The sequence below is a fragment of the Rhea americana genome, unplaced genomic scaffold, assembly GCF_003343005.1.
Source record: "Rhea americana isolate MKP2758 unplaced genomic scaffold, rheAme1 scaffold_48, whole genome shotgun sequence".
NCBI lineage: Eukaryota > Metazoa > Chordata > Aves > Rheiformes > Rheidae > Rhea > Rhea americana.
Window position 1 is genome coordinate 4,556,833 of NW_028186623.1, and position 9,793 is coordinate 4,566,625.

Below are 9,793 nucleotides of genomic sequence, written 5' to 3' on the forward strand. Positions count from 1 at the left end.
AACCGGGCGTGGGGGCGTGGCCTCTCCCCGCAGGACCGCCTCCGGTTGGCTGGCGCCACGGGGCCAGGCCCCGCCCACGGGCGGATTTAAAGGGCCCGAGGTGGGGCTTTGGCGGTAGCTCGTGGTGCCGCACGTGTGATGAGTCTGCAACGATCTCAGCGCGGGCGCTGGGGAGGTTTGTGCTCGCTGGTGTGGGCACGTGGAGCAGGATGCGTTCGGGACAAGGATGGGCGACCCGCAGACCTCGTGCCCCCACCTGCTGCCTGGTGCTGGCTCCATCCCTGCTCCGTGTCGGGCCGGGGCCCTACCGTTCTCGCTGCTACCAACCCGTTTCCTACCCGAGATCCCAGAATAGCCTTGGCCCAAGGTTATGGTGTGAAGCCCGGTTTGCTTTGCAGGTCCCGCTTCCCAGCACAACAGCCCGGAGCAGTTCCTGCCCTCCCTGCCAGCTCCCAGGCAGGGCGCTGAGCTGCCGACGCCTCCTCCCCTCCCCTGTGCTCCCTGGGAAACAGTCCAGCCCCGCTCCCCTGACGGCGATGACAAGCCCAGGAGAATCCAGCCCTGGAGCGCAGGCTTTTTAAGGAAGGGGAGCGGGAGCACAGGGAGTGATCCATGGGAAAGACATCCGCGGCCTCGGGAGCTCGTCACCAGGGAGCAAGGCGCYGCACCCCGCGGCGGCGAGGGGACCCGCGGGCCTGGGTTTTCTTCCTGGCCGCCCTCCTCCCTTTCCCCCACGTTATTTCTGCCCCCTGTAATTCCCTGAGCTGGAGAAAGAGCCAGGAGGGGCAAGAGGGGCCGCGTCCCAGCACCTTGCCCGGGCCGTCGCTCCTGGGTGCCACCCAGCCCTCCTCGAGCTGGGCGCTGGCGGGGCCTGTGCGTGTGCCGTGCGTGTGTGTGCACGCACGCGTGTGCGTCTCCCCGCCTGCGGTCTGTCCTGCCGCCCACCCCCCCTCCCCCCCGGGCCCCTTCCCCCCTGCTCCGTCCCGGCCTCGCGGCGTTTCGGCGCTGCGCTCCCTCCCGGCCCGGTGCCCGGCCTCCCCGGCGGTGTGCGCGCCGGTACCCACGTGACGAGCCGAGATGCTTTGAGCATTTATGGTAATGTTTGGATTTCTTATTACTTAAAAAAAACCCCAAAGGGCAGAGCRCAGAGGCTGTGCAGGCTCCATTCATTCCTTCCCCTTGGCCGCGGGGCGGGGGGGGGTGTCACACAGGCACCTGCGTCCCCCCTCCAGCGTCCCTGCCCCACTCCCAGCACCTCCCCAGCCCCCTGCAGTGCCCGTGGCCGGGACTGGCAGCCGGGCACAGGTTCCCCGGCAGCCTCCCCCCTCCGCAGGGCCATGGGGACGGGAGCGCGGACACTTGGCGTTTCCAGGTTCCCGCTGGCACCGCGGCTGGGAGCGGCGGCCGGGGCCCCCGGGGCTGGCTCGGCTCGAGCGGGCTCGCGCGGGACCTTGCACGGGGCGGACGTGCAGGAAGGGGCCAGGGCTCAGCCACGGCCGCGGACGGAGGCGAGGGGGCTCGCAGACACCCGTGGGGAATTGYGTTATCCGGAGAGACCGCGCTGGCCGGAGCGGAGCAGAGCTGGGCTTCGAGGCAGGAGCTGCGGGGGAGCAAAACGCCTCCGCGGGGGCCCTGCGGGGCGGAGGTCCCTGCCTGGGTGGCTCGGGCAGCCGGCTGGTGGCCGGCCGTGGCGAGGAGGGTCCCGGCCAGCTGTCCCCGCACTTGCTGGAGGTCCGGGCGCCAGGCCACCACGCTCCCAGCTGTGCCYGGGGCAGCTGTGGCGGCAGGGCACCCACTCGCGGGCCTCCCCGGGTGCCTCTTTGGGCCCCGGGAAGGGGGGGCGCTGCGGGAAACRATGGGGCAAACCGGGCGGGCTGGGAGACCGGGGCCGCTCGCCCGGGGAGCAGCAGGGCACTGGGGAAGAGGAGGCAGAGAGAGGGCTGGCCGCGGGGTCGGCAGGCTGCGGAGGGGGTGCCGGTGGGGCAGCAGCGCCGGGGGCAGCCRGCGCGTCCTCCGGGCGGGGGGATGCACGGGCTTCGCCGGCCCCAGCGCCCTCGGCCCGCTGTCTGCGCTGGCACGTCCCGGGCTGGCGCTGCCCGGAGGCAGGAAGGGCGGTTCTGGGCTGTGGGTCCTGCTGGCACCGCGCCACCGCTCCCAGCCCGCTCGCTGCCGCCCAGGCAGCCGCGGCCGTCCCCGGAGATGCCCTGGCCCTGGCGGGGAGGCCGGCCGGCCGGCGCCGTGTTCCCGAGCCCCGCCGGCGGCCCTGCCCCGGCTCCGCCAAGGTGCCCGCGCCGGCGCACGGGCAGATGTCTCGGCACTAACGCGGATGCGGCGCTGCTCTCGGGCCAGGCGCAAACAATAGGTCGTTCCGGCGTGTCTGCTCCAGGAAAATCCCCATCCCCAGCTCACCTGGCCCGGCTCCAAGGCAGCCAGGCTCTTCCTCTCGCCTTGGCCTCGCTCCGAAGACGCAGGTGCCCCCGCTCGCCGACACGCACGCTCCCGGCCTCGCGCGGAGGCCGCCGCGCAGAGCCCCGGGGACGCCTCGGGAGCGGGGGCACCTCGCCTGCCTCCCCTGCCTTCGTCCTCCCCGCCGGCTCCCGGGGAAGCCGGGGCGCGAGGGCTGCCCGCCTCGCTGCCGCAGGGCCGCGTGGCTCCGCGCGGAGCGGCCGGGATGCGCAGCTCCTCCTGGAGCCCGGCCAGGCGGCCCTGGGAAGAGCAAGTCCTCTTGCATGGGAAAATCCTGCTCGGAGAAATCCCTGCGCGGCCCGGCCCCCCGCCCCCCGGGGCCCCGGCGGGCCGTAGTGTCCCCCCGAACCGACGCTTGTGCGGAGGAAGGTGCCGCGGGCGAGGATGAGGAGCGGGAACGGCCGCGAGGCGGAGGAGGGCAGAGCCCGCTCGTGCCGTCCCGCCGCGCGCCGGGGGATTAGCGGCGGGCAGCGAGCGAGCGCGGCGGGAGCCCCGCGGGCAGCGGGAGGCGGCTGCGCCCCGCGGGCCCCCCCGCCGCCGGAGCGGGCGCGCGATCCGCCCCGCTGTGCCGGCGAGCGCCCGGCCCCGGCCCATCTGGTGCCGGGACAATGGGGCCTTTTTCCGGCCGCCGCGAGGGGGGACGTGAACTCAGAAGCCTTCCGAAGGAAAAGGCCGGGTTATAAATAGCCGTCCCCGGGCTCCCGGCTTCCCCAGCTGCTCCCTGCTGCAGCCCCACCGCCAGCCCCACGGCCTGCCTCTCGCGCCGGCAGCGCGGGGCATTGGGGCTGGGAGCGGAGCCCCGGCGCCTACGTGACCGGCCTGCTCTGGCTGTACGAGTGTGCGAGCGAGTGTGCAGTACGTGGCTGTTCGCACGCAGCGGCGGGGCTACGCCCGCTCGGAGCCGTGGGGAGGCGGTGGGACAGGGCCAGTCCGGGGCTGGGGGCTCCTTCCCCCGTGCCGCGGTGGTGGCCGTCCGCCGGCTAAGGTTTCGCCCGGGAGCGTTCCTACAGCTGTCCTTGTCCATCCGTCCGGCGCGTAGCGAGGGCTGGGGACGGCGGCCCGGCCTCCCCCCGCAGCCTCCCCCTGCGTCCTTACGCTGCCCTCAGCAAAGCCTGGCCCAAACCGTGCCGCTGGCACCGCACGAGCCCTTGCTTGAAGGGAATCTGGAGACCCCGGACTCCTTTTCCTGCCGCTGCACCCACCTGCAGGGCGGATGCCCCGGGCGGCAATTGCACGGCGCAGGGCCGGGWAACGCACGGGCTCCCTGTCGCCGGCTTGGCCCCCGCTCGGGGCTTTGCCACCGGTCTGCATGGGCTGAGCCCCCCCTCTCCCCCCCAGCCGGCCCGGGAGACCGCGCTCCTCGCGCGCAGAAATCCAGATGTCACCTTCCTCCCCCCTTCCGCTCACGTCCTTCCTTCCTCYGCCTGCCCAGCCCCTCGCCCGCGGCTCCGCTCCCGAACAAAGGCCCCCGTAGCCATGGTTAATAATCCCCAAATACAGGCTGCGCCGACGGCGGCGGAGGAGAGGGAGCCGCCGGGAGCCCAGCCGAGGAAGGCAGGGTGGAAGAAGGTGTTTTCCTGAGCTGGGGCGCTGGCCGGGGCGCGAGACACGCCGGTGCCCCGCCGTCCGCTACGCTGTCCCTCGTGCTTCCCCCCACCGGGGGCGAAGCCAGGGGTCTGGCCGTGCAGGCAGCTCCCCGCGGTGCCCGGGGGAGCCCTAAAGCAGGCCAAAATGCTCTTGTGGGGGACCTGGGGGCCGGCGGGAAGCAGGGGCTCCGAGTTCCCCACGGCTCCGAGCAGGCGTAGCCCCACCGCAGCGTTCAAACAGCCACGTGCTGCACACTCGCTCGCACACTCGTACAGCCAGAGCAGGCCGGTCACGTACGCGCCGGGGCTCCACTCCCAGCCCCTAACGGGAGGGATTTGGGGGCCCCGGCCCCCCACCCCGGCTGCGGGTGGGCAACTGCAAGACCGGAGCCGAATCCACACCGCATTGCCTCGCCTGGCGCTCGGATGGGGGCATGGCCTCAGCCAAATCCGCTCAGCATGCGGCTGCACAGGCAGGCGGGAGGCACGGTGATGGGCAGGAAGGACCCGGGCGCCCAGCGCCGCTGCGCTCCGCGGAGCGGCCGTGCGCCCGCCGGCTGCCGCCCACAGCGAGGCAGGGCGATTTCATGCCAGCTGTGGGGGCCTGCAGGTCTTGCTTTGAAATCCTGCCCGATTTCCTCAGAACCTTCAGTCTGGTGGGAAAAAAGAGAAAAGAAAAGAAAAAGATTTGCTTTAAAGTTCAAACGCTGCAAAAAGCAGAAGCCCAACAAGCTCGAGGCCCGGCTATTTCAGAAACAGCAGGAGCCTGTTTGAGGGTGGCACGCTCCCCGCTGCAGCCGTTTGCCAGGCTGTTTTCTCCCGGGAGCAGCGCTGCTCTTTCTGACTGCTGGGAATTTTCTGCAGAAGTTTTATTAGCAACATTTTACTTTATTTTTAACCCAGAGTAAAGGTTAGCGCCAGACCAAAATGCCCCAGCCGTCCCCAGGCAGCGTGTCATCTGGGTTCTTCCACTCGCTTGTTTTCTTTGGTGGATGCTTTCTCGCGGGAAACTGGGAACTCCTGGGCCGTTTTCCCTGGAGAGGTGGGATTTGGGGGGTTAAAAGGTGAAAAACAGAGCATCTCTCTCCCTCTTCCCTAGACAGCAGGCTCTGCGCCCTGGCGTCGCCTCTGGTCCTGCATCCCTCCGCCTCGCCGTGCCGAAGCTGCGCAGAAGCCGCAGCCCCCGGCAGCGCCGCGGAGCTCCGCAGCCCTGGCCCGGCCCCAGCCCGGCTGCGGTGGGGGGCACTTGAGGGGCGTCCGGGATTTTTCGTGGTCTGCCGTTAGCAGCACTGAACTCGAGAGATTGTCATTTGTCAAGCTTAAGAGTTTATTGAAGCTAAGTGGTTCTGCACGTATGACGGTCGCTGGACAACCCTAAGCAATTAACACCAGGCAGCCTACAAGCATAACAAATGTAACAAAGCTAAAAAGGCATAGGAAAGACCTAAAAATAAAACACATGTATCAGAGYGCCGTGGTCCAGCCGCGGATGCACCGTACAATGACGGCTCTCGCCCTTTCCTTGCCCTTGTGGGCCACCCCTCCGGTACAGTTTTCCCCGGATTGCTCTCACCACGCACGAGCTGTGCCAAGATGACTCAGGCTCTCCCTGGCAGGCGGCATCAGGGTGGAGGGCATCACCCTCGCTGATGGGTGGCCTGCGGGGTCCGCAGGCCAGCTGACGGCGAGCCCGAGTCCACGCCAGAGGTATGTGGCTTTTATCCTCCCCAGGCTTAGTTCGTTATCCAGCCGATCAGCGCCAGACCGGGGTTACACAACAGAGCCGGCGGCCTTGGCCGATAACAGGATGGTCAACAGGGTGGTCAACAAATATGCACGGTCAGCAGATTCCAGCAAGGATGTTCMACAGATAACAGCAGGGGTGTTCAGCAGGTAACAGCAGGGATGTTCAGCAGATAACCGGGTGCAAGGCTCCACACTACCTGGATGCTTACGCAGACTCACACGTCTGCGGCGTCGCTTCTTTGCGGACCAGGTTTGCTCAGTGCTCCCGGGGTCGTCGGAGGGCTGCAGCAGCCCCACGGCGTGGTGGGGCCGGCCGCGGTGGACCAGCCTTCCCGAGCCCTTGGGGAGCAGCCCGGAGCAACCCCCTCTCCCAGGGGCTGCACCACGCTGAGACCCTCGCTGCCTGCACGGCGCCTGCCAGCCGCCCCGCGGCGCGGGGGCTGCCGAGGGGAGCGCGTGCCCGGGCTCCCCGGCACCTCGGCACCCTCTCCGTCGGGCGGACGCCTGCTCCACGGGCTGCGGCGGCAGACGCGCTGCTGGCCGCAGCCGGCGCGGGGCTGCGAGCCGCTCGGGAGCAGCCTGCAGGCGAGGGCCGAGCTCCCTTGCACGTGCCCCTCTGCGCGGCGGCAGCGACCTCCCCTCCTCGCAGCCACGCGGAGGCCAGGAATCTTATCGCTGCCCAGCATTGCCATTTTAAGCAAGTAATCTTGTGAGGAAAAAAATTTAATCATTTCCGATGAATCATCAAGTCCATTTGGTCAGGAAAGTGGTGGTGGTGGGGGGGGGACAGGGCCAGGGGGTGGGCCAGGGATGCAGCCAGGAGAAGGAGGRCAGGGGAAGGGCTCCTGCTGGCCCCGGCGAGGGAGCAGGGCCGGGAGCGGCTCGGGCCGCACGGGCGGGCTGGGGCAGGAGGGGCTGGCGGTGCAGCGAGGCGCTTGAGCATACCTGGGGTTTCCAGCTCTGCTCCTGGGCTCGCAGCCAAGGGCCGTCCTGCTGAGCCCTCTCCTGCAGTGCCAACTGATCGCTTAACCTTCCCTCTGCTCCGTCACGGCGCGGATCAGCATCATCTGCTCTCCAGTACGGGAAACCGAGGCACGGGGCAGGRGCGCAGGGCGTGCCCAGCCACGCAGCCAGGACAGGACCCAGGAGCAGGCGCMGGACCCCCCGCCCGGCCCGCAGCGAGCTCTCCTCCCTGCGGCGGGCTCCCGCAGGCCGGGGGGGCCCTCAGCAGCCCCACATCCTCTGCTGCCCGGACCGCCGGACGGCCGCAGAGGGACGCAGCCCGCGCCGCCCCGGGCCGGGAGCATGRTTTGTGCTGCAGGAAAAGCAAACAGAGCAGGGAGGAGGATAAGCAAAGGCTCAGAGCCCCCAGCCTGAGAGCCGGAGGAGAGAGCGCTCCAGCTGCTCCCCGGGGAGGCTGGGTTAGCCGGGGCCTGTCCTCGGGTCGGGTGAGCGCGGGTGAGCGAGCGGCAGAAATCCTGTGTCAGTGAGAAGAGGGTGGGAGACAGCAAACGATGTGGAAGGACAGGAAAACCCCAACGCCTCACCCCCAGCATGGGGCAAGCCAGCTCCGGCGGCTCTGGGTGACCTCGGGGGGGGGGGCCGGGGCTGGGAGCCAGGCAGCAGCGAGCTGGGGGCAGCAGGGGGGCAGGACCCAGGCGTCCTGCACCGCTGGCGGGGGGTTTGCTAACGGCCGTGCAGCACCTGGTTTGCTTTTGCTGCGCTCCCCCCGGCCAGGCCCCCGGCGCGCAGGGACAGGGGCAGGCGCACCTTGACGGGAGCGCGGCGCCTGCCCCGGAGCGGGGAGGCCCGGCTGTGTTTGCTCTGGGCAATTACCACCGGATAAYAGCAGCCTTGTGCAGGCCCGAGAGCCCCTCCGCCCCCAGCCCGACGTCCTTCCCCCGGCCCCCCGCCCGGCCAGCGCAGCTAGCAGCTTTTCCACAGCTCAGCAGCTGCGCGGGGGCTCGGCGCTACRGCTCGCTGCACGCCGCGGAGCGGGGCCGGCAAGGGGCTGAGCGCTGCGGCCGGGCCGCGGGCTTGTCTGAGCAACCGGCCCCTAGGAACGGGGCTCCAAGGAGCTGTCGCCTTTTCTGGCATTCCCAGCCCSCTGTGGAAACCGAGCCCAGGTCTCTGCCCTCTCCCCCAGGGCTGCTGGTAATTCCTACCTCCAGCGCCTTGCAGGCTGCTGCAATTAACCTTCACAGCCCCAGACTGGCTGGACCTGGCAAACTGCAAGTCTCCRAGCAAAGCTGAAATGAAACTCCCCAATAATAGAGTTAGAAACGATCAAAAATGGCCCGTGATGTGCCSCTGGGGGAGCATTTGCTGTCTGGGAGCGCCCGAGACGCCAGCTGAAATCTTGCACCAGCCCGAGAGATGCACTAACGATCTCCGTGTGCCACGCGCGGCCCGGAGCAGGGAGCAGGGCGAAGGGGTGCGCGGCCCGCAGCGGGGAGTGGGGCGAAGGGGTCCCACCGGGATGGGCTGCTGGCGCTGCGCTGAGAGGCGGGGGGAGAGCGACCCTCGCAGGGGACCCTGCCACCTGCCTGCGGGGGGGCTCGGGCCGTGCTCGGCGCTGCGCAGGCAGGCAGCGACGGGGGGGGGGGGCCCCGGCACGGGGCCCGGCCGGGGGTGCCGGGCAGGTCCCGGGGCGGGGGCGGCGGCGACCCCGCCTGCGCCGGGGGCCGGGCTGTGCTCGGCGCTGCAGGCGCGGCCGAGCGGCGCCGGGGCGGCTGCAGCTGTGGCTGAGGGGTGATAAGCGGCCGCGGGCGGTGGGCAGGCTGGGAGTGGCTCCGACGCCTTCCTCCTCCTCCTCCTCCTCCGCCGCTGCCTGACGTCAGCCCGCGGTCCCGCTCAGTCGCGGGCGGCGAGGATGGCTGGGGGGCGGCGGGCGGCGGCGCTCGCCCTGCGCTGGGGCTGCTGCTGCCTCCTGCTCTGCTGCGGTGAGTGGGGCTGGGGGCGCGGGGGCCCCTTCTCCTCTGCTCTGTCCGCCCCCCGGCGCCGGCCGCGGGGGCCGCCAGCCTGCCCGGCGCGGCACGGCACGGCACGGCACGGCTTGCTCGCCCCGGGGGCTAGCGCTAGCCCGCGGCGCTGCTCGGCGCGGCAGCGGGGAGCCGCTCCCGCCGCCGGGAAGCAGCCGCCCCTCTCCTTCCKAGGATTTTCTTCCACCCCTCGAGCAGCCTGTTTCTTTTGGCTTTTTACACTCTTTCTTTTTTTTWAAACCTCTTTTCCAGACTATTTTCGCCCTAGTTTGGGGCGGGGGGAGTCCTTCCTGCGGAGCCGGTGCGCTGGCCGCTCCGCACCTTCCCGGCGCCGCCTCCCTCCGCGGCCGCGCTCCGGCCGGGTTTGGGGGCAGAGCCCGGTGGCTGAGCCCAGGGCAGCCCCCCCAGCCCGCTGGGACCCCCCTCCTCGCCCCGAGGCCGAGCGCGGCGGGCACAGGTTGGCCCGGCTGCGGCCAGAGGCTCGATGCTTCCCCGGAGCTCGCGGGGGCTGAGCCCGGCCGAGCGCTGCCCGGGCCCGCGCAGCCCCTCTCCGCTGGGGTCCGCGGCTGGTTGCGCTCGCCGCGGCCGTGCTCACCTGGCGGGGGGGGCTGCGAGCCGCGCCCGCCCCGGGAGCGGCTGGCCGGGCCCTGGCTGGGTGCTGGGCTCCGCTTTGGGGGGCGCAGGGCGCTGCCCCCGCGGCGCCGGGGGTGGCCGGGGTTGCTTTGGCTCTGCCCCTGCCTTGCCGCCAAAGCAAGGACTGGGCTGGGACGAGGGTGGCTGGGGGTCGCGGGCGCTGGATGTGGGGCCGCGGGCTGGGGCTCTGCCCCGCTCTCCGAGAGGAGGGGGCGGCGCGGGTGATCCTGCTCCGGGAGCCAGGAGCTGGGGCGCCCCGGCTCRCGGAGCGGTGCCGACGCGGGCGGCGGGCGGGTGCCGGGAGCAGCAGCCCGCGGGAGCCTCGAGCATCCCGCCCGCGGCTCCCGACCCGCGCGGGGCCCCTCCGCGGGCTCGTCCGCG

General features: G+C 70.8%; 2 protein-coding genes and 1 long non-coding RNA gene across 6 annotated transcripts in view; 1 reads left to right on the forward strand and 2 right to left on the reverse strand.

Moving 5' to 3' along the window:
* Positions 1-1,166: 1,166 nt before the first annotated feature.
* On the reverse strand, positions 1,167-3,777 carry LOC146589144 (uncharacterized). The gene is made up of 2 exons (XM_085316723.1): positions 3,669-3,777; positions 1,167-2,404 (listed from the first exon to the last, which is right to left on the reverse strand). Exons 1-2 carry the CDS (start codon positions 3,775-3,777, stop codon positions 1,167-1,169), a joined length of 1,347 nt encoding a protein of 448 aa, XP_085172849.1.
* A 1,578-nt stretch (positions 3,778-5,355) lies between these two features.
* LOC146589145 (uncharacterized) lies at positions 5,356-8,457 on the reverse strand. Of its 2 annotated transcripts, XR_014897277.1 has the most exons (3): positions 7,964-8,457; positions 6,744-7,113; positions 5,356-6,504 (listed from the first exon to the last, which is right to left on the reverse strand). It is a non-coding gene; the product is annotated as an uncharacterized LOC146589145 (long non-coding RNA). The 2 variants fall into 2 exon arrangements; XR_014897276.1 differs by having other exon boundaries at positions 5,356-7,113.
* Positions 8,458-8,567: 110 nt separating this feature from the next.
* Positions 8,568-9,793, forward strand: part of MCAM (melanoma cell adhesion molecule) — a 9,758-nt gene continuing 8,532 nt past the window's right edge. For 2 of the 3 annotated variants that reach the window (XM_085316851.1, XM_085316853.1), the window contains exon 1: positions 8,571-8,740. In XM_085316851.1, the coding sequence (XP_085172977.1) occupies positions 8,671-8,740 (70 nt within the window). In that variant the 5' untranslated portion in view covers positions 8,571-8,670. Of the gene's footprint in view, positions 8,741-9,793 lie in introns of all 3 variants that reach the window. The other variant, XM_085316852.1, reaches the window with a different exon arrangement.